This window comes from Rhineura floridana, chromosome 7 (assembly GCF_030035675.1).
Source record: "Rhineura floridana isolate rRhiFlo1 chromosome 7, rRhiFlo1.hap2, whole genome shotgun sequence".
Taxonomy (NCBI): Eukaryota; Metazoa; Chordata; class Lepidosauria; order Squamata; family Rhineuridae; genus Rhineura; species Rhineura floridana.
Window position 1 is genome coordinate 97,989,941 of NC_084486.1, and position 15,470 is coordinate 98,005,410.

The 15,470-nt window shown below is 43.3% G+C and overlaps 1 protein-coding gene across 1 annotated transcript; it reads right to left on the reverse strand.

Annotated features, from left to right (window-relative positions):
* Positions 1-390: 390 nt before the first annotated feature.
* NEU4 (neuraminidase 4) lies at positions 391-6,193 on the reverse strand. Its single transcript, XM_061634424.1, is given in 3 exon segments — positions 391-1,454; positions 3,254-3,509; positions 5,993-6,193. Coding segments are annotated over 3 exon segments (1,521 nt in total).
* Positions 6,194-15,470: the final 9,277 nt, after the last annotated feature.

Here is a 15,470-nt window from a genome sequence, read left to right on the forward strand (position 1 = left end):
TCACAATTTAATGGTAGTCCCAGGAGGATTTTTGTAGATATTGTAGCATGCAGGGAGCAGCGGATTAGCCCTTTCGTCCTTAGCCATGATTTTGCTGAGCTATGAGCCTTTGGGGGGGGGGGCGGAAAGAGAAGGCTCCCACTGGTGCTTTTTTCATAGGGACTGCAGCAGGTTGGGAAGGGAGGTTCAACCTCTCCCCAGCTACATCAGGGGATTTTGGGGGGATCACAGCTGGGTTCAAAAATATGAAACCTTCCCCTTCCTTGCCTGCTGCATTCTCTAGAAAACCTGTCCCTGTGCTTGCTTTTTTATTTATTTATGCAAAGAAACTGGCACGGCTTCTAATGATGTCTTTGGCATTACATCTAGCTTGGCCCTCAATCATGACCTTTAAGAAACAACACAGCTCCTCCCCTTTCTCTTTCTACCACTTGATGTCTGCTTCAAACCTGGGGAAGAAGTTGTTAGAGGAATGTTCTGAAGAACCTCATGCAAAGTAAACATGCTAAAGGAGATTTGCTCGTATGGGGACCACACCCCATTCTCATACAGGCAGGCAAAGGCTATGGCAGGGATTCCGGATATTGAGAACTCTGAGTAAGGCAGCTCAATGTAAGCCAGATCTGAGTAGGCACTGGGGCCTTCGTAAATAACCCAGGGCTCAGTCCAGCTGTTGGCATCCCTGGGAAATGTGCTGAGGTAAACCCCCAAGTTGACTCGGGATCTGGAGGTTGTTGGATGGGAATAGAGCACCCACGTTGGCATTTGGAAAGAAAAGTCTGTTTGGGAAACAGTTCTGCCTTTATGATGTTCCTTATCGATTTGTGCTTTACCTGAGATGTGCCCGCAAAAGGCACTAGAAGGTCTGGATGATGATGTGATTGTTTCCTGATGCTGTTGATGACTTAGAGGCTGGCTTCCAGAAGAAGAAGTAGGTGGAGCAAGACAAGGCTGGCATGTCTTATCCGTTCCATGTGGTGGTAGGAAGCCCACGCCTTTAACAGATCACGTTTCTCTCTGGAAGATGTGAACGCTGTGATGCATATAGTAGGGCAGAGCTGGGAACCCAATGATGCTGCCATGACAACCATAGGGGGGCTCCACAAGCCGCTGCACCAGCTGGCCTGATTGAAACACGGCTCCATCATCAGTGCTAAGCGCCTGCACCCGGAAGCCCAAGGGACTCCTGGCATTGTAGTAGAGCACATTGCGTCCGTCCTCCTCATCCACTGACACCATTTGGCACTCAATGCTCTGCAGGTTTGGGATGAACTAACCAAAGTGCCAGCTTTGTCCATGGTCATCGCTATAGAAGGTGAAGGCATGCGGGGTCGTTTTGCAGAGTTTCCCAAAACACTCTTTGCAGTCGATGTGGTAAGCATAGGCTGGCAACAGCAGGTGGCCTGACTTGAGCTGAATGCCATGGCCAGGACCTACAGCAAAAATGGCCCAATCTATAACAAAAGGAAAAAGAACAATTACAATAAAGCATCTTATGAAATCTTATAAAGACCATTGCATTTATTATGGCATGAGCTTTTGTAGGTTGCATACAGAATCAGACCATACATTTCAAAGATATTTAAAGCACATTACTTCCCCCAAGAATCCTGGGAACTGTAGTTTGCCCCTCAAATAGCTACAATTCCCAGCACCCTTTGCAAATGACAGTTCCCAGAATTCTTTGAGGGAAGTCATGTGCTTTAAATGCATGAAGTGCTATCCTCAGTTGGCGTGTGTGGTGGGGGTGTAGAGCAGAGGTTCCCAAACTGTGGTCCATAGACCACCAGTTGTCCACAAGCATCATTCAGGTGGTCCGTAGCATGTCCACATTAAACATTCATATTGATGTTTAATTTTATTTTATTGCTTCTGTTTCTTCTATTGTTTTTATTGTATTATAATTATAATTCTAATTCAATTCTATAATTCAGTTCTATAATTGGATTGCAAATGTTAATACAATAAAATCTAAATTAAGAAATAAAATAAACAATAAAAATAAAATTAAAAATCATACAATCTAGCACAGCAGATTACAATTGCTACAACAGGCAGAAAAATCATTGAGTGGTCTGCTGGTACCCTCAGCAATTTTCAAGAGCTCCATGGTGAAAAAGTTTGGGAACCACCAATATAGGAGAAGAAAGTTGCAAACTGTGGGGTCAAATGCCAGTGAAGTCAAAAAGTATAGCCTGTGACCATTCAATTAAAGCTTAAAGATATGCAAAATAAGCACACAATCATCCTAGCTTTGCTCTGTTAATTAACACCTAAAGTGGGACAAGAAACCATTGTTCTGCTTCAATGTCAAATGAAAATGATCATACCTCATGATAAGTTATAATAACTAAATAAATCTGCTGGTCTTAAAGATGCCATGAGAGCCAGTATGGTGTAGTGGTTAGAGTGTTGGACTAGGACCTGGGAGACCAGGGTTCGAATCCCCACATAGCCATCACTGGGTGACCTTGGGCCAGTCACTGCCTCTCAGCCTCATGAAAACCCTATTCACAGGGACGCCATACGTTGGAATCGACTTGAAGGCAGTACATTTACATTTTTAAAGATGCCACATAACTCTTTGGGTGCTTCCAGACTGTTGCTCTTTTTGGATGGGATTCAATCACATACTGGCAAATTCAGGCTGCACAGTTATAGTTGTCTGGGAGCTCTTGCTCAATAATCCTGCTTCCCCAAAATATTGGCCTTTTTGCAATAAGAAAAGTGACAGGGAAATGCACTGGAGAGTGTAGGGTAACTCTTGCTTTGAAGTAACATCATCTAACTTCCCTGGAAACAAATCAGAATAAATAGCCAACATCATCTAATCTCCCTGTAAACAAATCAGGATGGATGCTCAAAAAATAGATCTGGAAACACTCTTAGTTGTTTTTGGGTTTTTTGCTGCAACAGATTGACATTGCTAATAATAATAATAATAAATTTAATTTTTGTGTCGCCTATCTGGCCGAAACCACTCTAGGCAACGTACAACATTAAAGTTCAAATACAATATAAATACATAATAAAATACAGTGCAGTCAACAATAATCATTTTAAAAGCAGCAGTACAGAACAGTTTAGGGCCATCAATAGACAGTTTTAAAACAATATAAAGAAATTAGCCCACCCCGGGGATCCCAAAGGCCTGTCCAAAGAGCCATGTTTTCAAGGCTCGGCGAAATGTATCTACTCCTCTTAGGTAGGTTCCATCTTTTCTCCTGCATTAACTACTACTGTGTCTCTGTACCTTTGATGGACATGCCAATTACCTGCTGGGTGAGGTCAGTCACATGGCTCCAGCTGATGCACTGGTCAGAACTAGACACACAGCAGAGGCGGGCAGTGTTCTGGCCTGTGATGATCTGAAAGGTTTCAGGAGACCTGCCCAGCACAGCAATGAATAACAGAAAAACCATGCCCGTAAGCTCATCATAGATAGGGCAAGTGTTCATGGACCGGTGGTATGCCAGAGTTGCAGTTTTAAGGGCCCTCGTATCTTCCCACTGGGAAAGAAAGACAGCAAAAGAGCTTAGGAATTTCACTCTCATTTTTTCCCTCAGTTCTCTGAGAAAACAATCACTTGTTTTGAAATGGCAATTTATTAATGCATAAGAGCTGATCAATCCAAAGCTGATCTGTTAAAACAAGAAAAAGAATCCCCTAGATCAGTGGTTCTCAAACTTTTTTGGTTCTCAGCGCACTGTAAAACATATAAAAATTTTCTGGCTCACTTCGTGTGCAAAATTAAAAATATATTAATATATATTTAAACTATGAATAAAAATAACTTAAACTATTACAAATGGGTTTCTTCTCATTTTTAAAATATACTTTCATAATATTTGAGGCACACCTAGCCACCTCTTAGGGCGCACCAGAGTGCCTGGGCGCACCATTTGAGAATCACTGCCCTAGATAATAAGATGCTCTTCTCTCATCTCAGAATAAGTTGCCATGCTAACAATATGACAATTAATTACTTATCACATATGGAATTGTGTGAAGTTATCAATTCAAAAAGCTTGGGTTTGTTTGAGCATATAGAAATTTTCTTTTCATAAGCATAATTTATTCTCAGCTATTGTGGTACGCTGTGATCAGGACAGCATTTTTACCTGTGGAGGGAAGGGCTATTTTTACTCTTTAGGCCCTTCCCATTAAAACAAAAGGTCTGATCCAGTAGGGGGTCTTATGTTTGTAGTAGCAATAGGAAAACAACTTTTATCTTCAAAGGTATCCATTAACTGTTAAGGCTGATTGCACACATATATATACATTCAGGCCCAGCTCCAGCAGTGGTCCAGGTCCGGCACTGGAGGTAGGCCAGAGGGGCTCCTTACTGGCCCCAGCCCAACCCCGCTGGCAGATCAAGCTTATGGATGTCGCTATAATATCAAGTTCTATTGATGTATGTACTTTGCCTGTACAAAAATGTTACATTTTTATCTCCAAAAGAGGAAGTGTGAAATGTGATTATAGTAGAAAGAGAGAGACCCAAAGGTTAATTCTAGATGTGTGGGAGTGGTGTATCCATTCACTGATGAAGAAATGGCAGTCATCAGTTCAAAAGTTCAAAATGTTTTCTTGTTTTTCCTTGACAATGGGTTTTTTTTTTTTGCCATATCAGTCAAGATTTGTTTTACTTTCAAAGGGTGAGGCCAAGAGGGAGGAGGAGTGTGGCTTGAGGAGGAAAGCAAGGGGACAAGAAACCCACTGACAGCCTGTGCCCAAGGGCCCCCCAAAACCTGGAGCCAGTCCTGCGTATGTTATTTGAACTCTTAGAGCATTGATCACTTAGTGACAAGGAGATTAACAGGTGCACTGCCTCCACTGACAAGCCTGGTGGCGTGAAAAGAAAGCTGTGCTCATGAACTGTACCAGCAGCTTCACATATGCAGGTCATCATCTGAACAGCACAGTGTCAAGCATCATAACTTTGATTATTTAGTGCAGTCAAGATGGACTGGTTACAGCAGGCTCTACTGTTCTTTATCATTCCCTCTACTCTGGACGACTCCTGGCTATTACTGTAACGCACTCTACATGGGGCTGCCTTTGAAAAAGATTTGGAAACTACAGTTGGTCCAAAATGAAGCAGCCAGAATGTTAACTGGAGCACGGCGCAGGAACCATATCACCCCTGTGCTTTACCGACTCCACTGGCTCCCAATTGGTTTCTGAGCCCAATTCAAAGTGCTGGTTTTGACCTTTAAAGACCTAAATGGCCTTGGACAAATGTACCTGAGGGAATGCTTACGCCCATATGTTCCTACCCTGGATTTAAGATCATCTGCCTCTGGTCTCCTCTGCGTGCCTGGAATGAAAGAGTGACAGGCATGCGAGAGAGAGCCTTTTCAATTGTGGCTCCCAGACTTTGGAATTCCCTGCCCCAAGAAGCCTGCTTTGCACCCTCCCTGATGGTTTTCCGGAAACTTGTAAAAATTATTTTGATCCAGAGAGCCTTTGGTTGGGACTGACGGGTCAGCCTGACACTGTTTTTTTAATCTTTTATTTTTATATTTTAAATTCTTTTGTTCTCATTCCCTCATATGTGTATGCACATATATACATGTATGTATGTTTGTATGTGTGTGTATGTGAATGCATAATGCATTTTATGTATTTTAATTGTATTTTATGCATTTTAATTTACTGTAATGTTTGTGTTTTTATTGTGTATTTTATTATATATGTGTGGAATTTTATTGTAGCCGCCCTGAGTGCCCTATTGCAGAGTAGAAGGGCGGGATAGAAATATTTTAAATTAATTAATTAATTAAATATTATAGATACTATACAGGTGTTGTGCAAGAAGGGAGCTTCAAAGCATCAGGAGACACCAATTACATTGTGTCCAACAACAAAAGAACTACCAAAGAAAGAGCAATGAAGAGACAGATGTGCCACAGAGACTTTCCCCTATGCCTTGCTTTTAAGATGCAGCCTTGTTCCTACACTCAGCAAAACCAGAGTTGTTTTGTTTTACCTCCACAAAGTTCTTGTAGAAGGTGCCCCTTCTCAGCACCAGTAAGTTGGTATGAGCATCATCATCGCTCAGCCGCTCTTCTGCAAAAGCCATCAGCTTCGCTATGCAGGGGATGTGGAGAAGTGCTGGCACTCGGTATGTCACTCCGCTTGTTTCCCTATCAAAGAGGACACTCCGGGCAGGGAAATGGTGAGAGCCCATTGCAACTGCAGCAAGGAAAGAAAACCCTAAAATACCAAAGGGAGAGTTTGGATGTATCTATATAGCAGACTTAAAACTGGTTTAATAATCATTATCTCTAGGGAAGGGACCTGGGAACTCTTTGAGGGATGTGTGTTGTATTCAAAGCTCAACACAGGACATAAACTGTGCACTGTCATCTCCAGACACCACCTTCTCTCTCTTCCTTTAGCCAAGGACAAGGATGGAGAACTTATGGGGCCCTCCAAATGTTGTTGCACTCCAACTGGCTAGAGCTGGTGGGGGCTGGATTCCAACAACATCTGGAGGGCCACAGGTTCCCCACCTCTGGCCTAGAAGAGGCTTTTAATATTGTCTCTGGAACTCTCTCCCCATTGAGGTCTGCCTGGCACCTTCACTGACATCTCTTCAATGCCAGGTAAAAAAGGGACCTTTCCCCCCAAGCTTTTCATGGACTATGATGTTGTTTGCTCTTTGTAGGTGTGGTGTGCCAAACATTTGTGCTGCTGTTGTGGGGAATGTTGCTTTGTATATGATTGTCAGAAATATATGAATTTATATTCACAATTTACACCAGTATAGGCATTTTTGTACACATAACCTAGCTTAAGAACTGCATTGCAAAATTCAGAAAATTTTAAGTGTTTTGGTTCTCTTATTGTTTGAAACTGTGAATTAAGTAGGTTCACCTTTAAATGCAAACTGACTTAATAGTAATAGCAATAGTAATAATAGCCCTGTTACATTATCAGCACATATGTGGGGCCTGCATTCAGTAATCAGACAACACAGGAGAAGATGGTAGTGGCAGGGGAATTTTAAGTGTTGTCACCAAACTACAATTCCCAGGAAGAAGCCATGACAGTGAAATTGGTAATAAATTTTATATTTGTAGGGTAAAAAGCCTTTGACTGTATAGATCATGAAAAATTATGGAATGCTTAAAAAGAAATGGGGGTGACACAGCATCTGATCATCCTGATGCGCAACCTATACTCTGGACAAGAGGCTACTGTAAGGACAGAATATGGAGGAACCGATTGGTTCCCAATCGGAAAGGGTATGAGACAGGGGTGTATTTTATCACCCTATTTATTTAATCTATATGCAGAACATATCATACGGAAAGAGGGATTGGACCAAGATGAAGGAGGTGTGTAAATTGGAGGGAGAAACATCAATAATTTAAGATATGCAGATGATACCATACTCTTAGCAGAAACCAGTAATGATTTGAAACGAATGCTGATGAAAGTTAAAGAGGAAAGCACAAAAGCAGGACTGCAGCTGAACATCAAAAAGACTAAAGTAATGACAACAGAAGATTTATGTAACTTTAAAGTTGACAATGAGGATATTGAACTTGTCAAGGATTATCAATACCTCGGCACAGTTGTTAACCAAAATGGAGACAATAGTCAAGAAATCAGAAGAAGGCTAGGACTGGGTAGGGCAGCTGTGAGAGAACTAGAAAAGGTCTTCAAATGCAAAGATGTATCACTGAACACCAAAGTCAAGATCAATCAGACCATGGTATTCCCGATCTCTATGTATGGATGTGAAAGTTGGACAGTGAAAAAGGCGGATAAGAGAAAAATCAACTCATTTGAAATGTGGTGCTGGAGGAGAGCTTTGCGGATACCATGGACTGCAAAAAAGACAAATAATTGGGTGTTAGAACAAGTTAAACCAGAACTATCACTAGAAGCTAAAATGCTGAAACTGAGGTTATCATACTTTGACACATCATGAGAAGACATGATTCACTAGAAAAGACAATAATGCTGGGAAAAACAGGAGGGAGTAGAAAAAGAGGAAGGCCAAACAAGAGACGGATTGATTCCATAAAGGAAGCCACAGACCTGAACTTACAAGATCTGAACAGGGTGGTTCATGACAGATGCTCTTGGAGGTCACTGATTCATAGGGTTGCCATAAGTTGTAATCGACTTGAAGACACATAACAACAACAAGAAGGGTATATATGTTCTTTGAAGTAAAAGCAGAGAGAATAGAAATCAAGAATGTCCATTGTCATAGACTCAGAGAGCATCTTTGACCTTGTCCAAATACCTGCCTTATCTGGATAGAGCAACTTGTGTCTGGGCAGACAGACAGACCAATCATGCACGACGTTTGCATTGCCCAGCCATATAGGTTTGTAAGTGGGGGTTTCATAGCATTTTGTTTGTGGGCGCAGACTAGAATGAAAGGGAATTACAGGGAAATTCTGCCATATTTGAAAAGTGTTTTGAGAAGTGTATATCTTCCTGCTGGAATTGCCTCTAACCCAAATACAAGGAAGCTAATTTAAGTGGGGTGGGGAGAACTGGCATTAATTTCCTATCTAGACTTTTTGTAGGCTGAGGATTTAATAGCTGAGGAAGATTACATCTTCTTTACACTTAAAGTGGATTAAAGCGATCTCTTTCTCTGGCACAACCAATCCACTTTTTTTAAAAAATGGCTTTTTTCAGTTAGGAAATTGATGGGGAAAAGCACTAAAAAGTGTAGAGTAAACTACTGATTGATCAGAAGACATACAATCTTCCTGCAAACAAATCAAAACAAATGCTCAGTTGTCTAACCTTTGCATAAGCTTTGTGCAAGCAAATCAGGATGAATGCTCAATACACAGGCCATCTGAAGGAGCCTAGAATCTCCAAATTTCAGCCACATACTATTTACAGTGCCCACCCAATACAGTGCCCACATTACACTGCATAATCTCTTCTTAATTCATACTCAGGAAAGGATATTAGTATAAGAAATGGAGGAAGCAAATCATAGTCTGTCTAGGGGTGCCCAAAATAAGGAAGGAGGCGTCTAGAAACTGGGAAAGACTACAGAAACAAAGAAAGCATGGAACCACAAACCTTGCCCCCTTTCTGCTTGGTAGGTCGTCTTTTGTCCTCAAAGCCACTGATAGTTATTGATGTTGCTCTGTCTTCAACTGAGTCCTGTTTATACCCCCCTTCAAATGTCACTTTGCTGACTGATGCAATCTCATCAGCTTCCTTCTCTTTGTGATGTCTTATTTCAATTGCCATATTTCCTCTCTCAAGCATGCCCCCTCCTTCTGCCTCTCTGACCCAGGGGTCTTGCTAGTTGTTACATATTTGGGGGAAAACACTGAGCCAGCAGCCAGTAGCTTAATCAGCAAAGGGAGGACAAAGACTTCATTGTCAGAGCACACAGTGAGGACACAGCAATGTCCATGTGTAGGTACCTGTGGCCACTACTTTCCCTTTTCTTTTTTAGTCAGCTGGGAGACCACAGGCTGCAGGAGACTCTCATGGGGTATACTTACTCATATATTTAGGCTTCATTAGCAACACATTCCATAATCAGAATCAGATTCCTGGTGAAGTGGCAGTGACCAGAAAGTGCCATGCTCCCCTCTCTAATGTCCATGCTGCTGGAATAAGCCCATTCCCCTCTGTGGAATTACTGTGTTTATCAATGCAAATGGAAGGAAACCACACTAGTGGGCTCAAAGTCTGGAAAGAGCCTGTTCTCGAAAGAAGAATCTAGGACTTGGGGTATAAGCATCTTAATTTTCATGCTTTCCTCTTTTCAAAGGAGCTTGGGAATGGAATTCTGGCAAAATTGTCTTATTCTGTGCCTCATCTGTGGGAAGGCAACAGATGGCATCTATCTGCATCTATATATTTATAAATAAATAAATAAATAGGTCCAACTTCAGATGTGCAAAACTGTTTTGTACCTATTGTACAAAGAGTGTATGGTGTAGTGGTGCCAGAAATTAGCCACAGATATGCAGGGTCATTGGCACATCTAGTCCAAGACTTTGCACACTAACTATGAGCAGCGCTCTGGGGTCTTGGGCAGAGGCCTTTCCCACTCATGTTCCTTAATGACATTCTTTCATTAAAGATGCTGTAATTCTGCAAGCAAGTTTGGAAACTTCAACTTGGTCTGAATGCTGCAGCCAGACTATTGATGGGGCCAGGTAATTAGAAGCATTTAGCTCCCTTGGTACAACAGCTTCACTGGCTATCAGTCCATTTCCAGGTACAATTCAACAAGCTGGTTATGACTGGGGGGGGGCTCATTTACACAGTGATGCAGTGTGTGTTTGGTGCTACTCACATCCCCTTTTAATTCGCATGGTTCACATGTACCTGGCAAACAGAAGCTATCACACAGTTTTCCCCCTGTAAACCTGTACCAGTCCTCTCATACTATGAAAAAGAGAAGGGGAAAAAAGTCTTCACGCAGTGTCTCTAGTGACCATCTACCTGTGTGAGTTTCTGCAAGACCTGCTCCCTGCATTTCTGGCTGATTTCCACCTGGCCTGGAAGGGCAGGGCCCTGTCTTTCTCCAGCTACAAAAGCAGCAACTGCTGAAGGGGCCAGAGACCATCTACCTGTGTGAGTTTTTGCAAGACCTGCTCCCTGCATTATTGGCTGATTTCCACCTGGCCTGGAAGGGCAGGGCCCTGTCTCTCTCCAGCTACAAAAGCAGCAACTGCTGAAGGGGCCAGAGACCATCTACCTGTGTGAGTTTCTGCAAGACCTGCTCCCTGCATTTCTGGCTGATTTCCACCTGGCCTGGAAGGGTGGGGTCCTGTCTCTCTCCAGCTACAAAAGCAGCAACTGCTGAAGGGGCCAGAGACCATCTACCTGTGTGAGTTTCTGCAAGACCTGCTCCCTGCATTTCTGGCTGATTTCCACCTGGCCTGGAAGGGCGGGGCCCTGTCTCTCTCCAGCTACAAAAGCAGCAACTGCTGAAGGGGCCAGAGACCATCTACCTGTGTGAGTTTCTGCAAGACCTGCTCCCTGCATTTCTGGCTGATTTCCACCTGGCCTGGAAGGGTGGGGCCCTGTCTCTCTCCAGCTACAAAAGCAGCAACTGCTGAAGGGGCCAGAGACCATCTACCTGTGTGAGTTTCTGCAAGACCTGCTCCCTGCATTTCTGGCTGATTTCCACCTGGCCTGGAAGGGTGGGGTCCTGTCTCTCTCCAGCTACAAAAGCAGCAACTGCTGAAGGGGCCAGAGACCATCTACCTGTGTGAGTTTCTGCAAGACCTGCTCCCTGCATTTCTGGCTGATTTCCACCTGGCCTGGAAGGGCGGGGCCCTGTCTTTCTCCAGCTACAAAAGCAGGAACTGCTGAAGGGGCCAGAGACCATCTACCTGTGTGAGTTTCTGCAAGACCTGCTCCCTGCATTTCTGGCTGATTTCCACCTGGCCTGGAAGGGTGGGGCCCTGTCTCTCTCCAGCTACAAAAGCAGCAACTGCTGAAGGGGCCAGAGACCATCTACCTGTGTGAGTTTCTGCAAGACCTGCTCCCTGCATTTCTGGCTGATTTCCACCTGGCCTGGAAGGGTGGGGTCCTGTCTCTCTCCAGCTACAAAAGCAGCAACTGCTGAAGGGGCCAGAGACCATCTACCTGTGTGAGTTTCTGCAAGACCTGCTCCCTGCATTTCTGGCTGATTTCCACCTGGCCTGGAAGGGTGGGGCCCTGTCTCTCTCCAGCTACAAAAGCAGCAACTGCTGAAGGGGCCAGAGACCATCTACCTGTGTGAGTTTCTGCAAGACCTGCTCCCTGCATTTCTGGCTGATTTCCACCTGGCCTGGAAGGGCGGGGCCCTGTCTCTCTCCAGCTACAAAAGCAGCAACTGCTGAAGGGGCCAGAGACCATCTACCTGTGTGAGTTTCTGCAAGACCTGCTCCCTGCATTTCTGGCTGATTTCCACCTGGCCTGGAAGGGCGGGGCCCTGTCTCTCTCCAGCTACAAAAGCAGCAACTGCTGAAGGGGCCAGAGACCGTGTGTGTGTATGTGTGCGTGAACCTGCTGCTCGGGATGTCTATATACTACTGGGGTTTTGTTTTGTATCATATGTTATATTTTACTCTAGGTTATATTTTAGTCTATGTATGCCGCCTAGAGTGGCCGTTAATTCGGCCAGATAAGCGGCCTAGAAATAAAATTTTATTATTATTATTATTTAGTGCTTGCAGATGCTGTGCTCTGATGCTTTTAGGTGGGTGTGTCAATCGTTCCCCTCTTCACGCCCACTCCCTCCTCCTCCCTTCTTTCATTTCATTTCCTATGAACTGAAGAGCTACTTCCGGCTGCTCTCTCTCCCTTCTGCTGGCACTTCTATGTTGCTGTAAATGGTGCCTTTATTTACTTTTTCCCCTAACGTGTGTGCAAAAGCATAACACTGCTCAAACATAAGAAGGTAAGACCCCTACATCTTGCAGGGGCTTCCTTTCAAGTAAGCATGCATAGGAACTGGCTAAATAACAGTAGATCTTTCCATATGTGCACACAGTACTTCCTCAGCCTAGAAGCATTGAGTCCAGTGGGACATACTCTAGTACAGCATTTCTCAAGTTGCAATGGCAAACATGCACAATGTGTGATCTCCATTGAGCTGCAGCCATGATTAAATGCACCACTCAAGCAATTGTCCGGAGGATCCTTCCCCTTCTTTGCTTCCCTCACCACACTTTCCAAGGGTTGCATTTCACTAGCGGCCAGTGGCACGGTGCAGTTAGGGCACTTTGCTTACCTGGCTTCCCAACATCACTGTCACTTACCGAGAGGGGAAGAAAGGCACAGAGGAGCTCAGCACTGTGCAGGCACAGCAGAGTAGCTAGTCAAACATTCCTGATGCTCCTTGTCCTACTTACCATAGAGAGCCCTAATAATTGTGCTGAAGGTCTGTTACCTTTTTTTTCAACATCTGTTCATTCTGGCAATAGGACAAGGACAAGTCATATCTTTATTGTTTAAGATTTGTAGGATACAAGACGAAACCAATGCTCTGACCAAATATTTGCTTGTGTGAGTCATGCAGAGCTATTGCACAGCAGGCATCTTAATGCACGCCCTCCATCTCTCCTACTGGCCTACCATGGTCTGGATTGCACAAGAGCCATTCTACACATTGTACTCAATGAGGTGGTACACTGTGGCACTTGAGTTTTGGATCCTATAGCTTCAGAATGCAGATGTGGGAGTCATATTTATTTTAAATGTTTATCAGGGAGAAGAGTTTAGCGCAGCACAATTTAAAATGACCTATGATAGATTGATGGGTTAATAGTCCAGCTTGGATGTGGTTAGAAGAATCACTGTATGAATTTTAGTCTATTCTTATTCTATGACTCTCTATGCGCAGGGGCTGGAAGATTTGTTTGAAACACTTATCTTGCAATACTCAAGTAAAGGAAGAAGGCAGAGGACTTTTGCTTGGGGTGAAGAATTCAGCATCCTAAGAACCTTGGTGTTTGTTTATGCTTTGTTTTTAAACATTCTAGCCCATTTGGCTAGAAAATGAGAGGGGAATGTTTAGCAAAATCTCAGAAGCCAGGGATTTAAGCAGGACTTCTGTTAGTTATAGTGGGATGGGCTTCAGAGATAGCTCCTGTACCTCCCTATGACCAGAGAAACATACAAAAAAGAATGCAAGCCAAATACATATATGAAAATGTAATTGTTTTGCACAGTATATGCTGATTGTGGCTACTGGGATACTTTTGAAAATGTTGATTTTTGTACAGAGTATGCACAAGCCATATGCCATAGTCAATATTTGTTGGGTTATTACATGCATACCTCACTTTTCTGCCATGATGGAACTCAAGATAGCACACATGGGGTTTTCTGAGCAGTTCCCCCATCCATATACTGATCAGACCCAGACCTGCTTAGCTTCAGCGAGATAACTGCATCATACATCTTCAAACCATATCCTTGGAACATATTTAGTGGGAGCTCTCTGTGAAGTCCTTCGGAGAAGTGCTTGACACATGGGTTCTGGAACAGTGCACCTGTCATGATGGTGCTTGTCAGCATTTAATCAGGCAGAGCCAATGCCTGCTAACTCTGCCCCAAACTGTAACCACTGGGGAGAGGAAGACACAGCAGCTGGGGACCACACTTATGTCAGTGATCAAGCAAAATCCCAACTTCACTGTCATTGTCATCTACTGCCATGTTTTGCTGGTGGCCATTTCTATGGGTTTTTTTGTTTTTACACTGTGGAGACAGCAACCACTCTTTACACCAATAGTCCAGTGGGGAGAAGCCACACATACACCATACCTGTCATCTGATGCCACACTTTCCCAGCAGCCATTTCCAGGAGGAGGTGGCTACTTGGGGTGGAGTTTGGGCAGGACAAAAGAATGCACAGATTTTTATAAACTTCGCATTGCTAATGTATATATAAAGATGCAAATTTAGAACTAATTATTAAAGTTTGAATAGAAATACATCTCACCATAGAAGGGAAGACTGTGACCAGGTGACCTGCATGCCTGCTCACATAGTACTTGAACTGGACAGCCCTTCAAACAGAGGACTCATTCAAATAGAGGACTGTAAAGTAGGGCAAATGGCCTAGAAAAGATACTAGATGGGAACTGATAGTCCGGTCTGGAGAATCATTTGGTGAGAGGGAGTAAGCATCAAAATGTATTGACTTTATTTAAGCTGCTTTGAGAGGTTCACCTGAAAAGCAATATAAAACTGGCTAAATCACTACACTGAGGCCAGTTTTCAGAATTAGATTTCTGGCATCAGATTTGCTTAACTCTTGGCCATGGTGTGGGAGAGATAGGCTTTCTACCTCATCATGACATAACATTTGCTGTACTGTCAGAGATCTAACTGACTCTCAGAAACTGTCAGAAATTCACACACTATGACTGTTTTTCACTCGGATTTAAAAACTTATGGAGCAGCAAACAATTTCCACACCATTAATTTCATTCTTTTGTTACTACTTCATTCACCCTCATCTCCACACAAAGCAAAGTGCAGCCTGGCTGATAGTGTACTGGTATTTACAGCTGGAAGTCATTGTCCTGGTCTTACCTGGTTCACAAGGTCACCTTTACTGGCTGTAATGGAGGGTAGATATGGCAGAATGAAAAGCTTTTGGTAAACTGAACCCATTGCTTCCAGATGAAAAGGTGATCATGGTATTAAAATATATCTGCACCGGGCGTTTATCATGTGGCTTGTAACCACAAACTTTACAGCAAGTTCTACTCCATATTTCCTGGTTTTTAATATGAATGTTAGAACCTCATAAAAGAGGGTTTAGAATTATCTTAATGTTCTTTATGCTAGCAAATGCTGTTTGGACAAATGTTTTGCAGTGTACATTGGCCATCACCCTGACCCTCATCTTCTGCATTTGTTTAATGGGGAGGGTTGTTAGATATGTTAATGGTTATACTCATCCTTTAAGTTTTGTGTGAAGGACTTGTTCTTGTTAATATATTGTTATTATT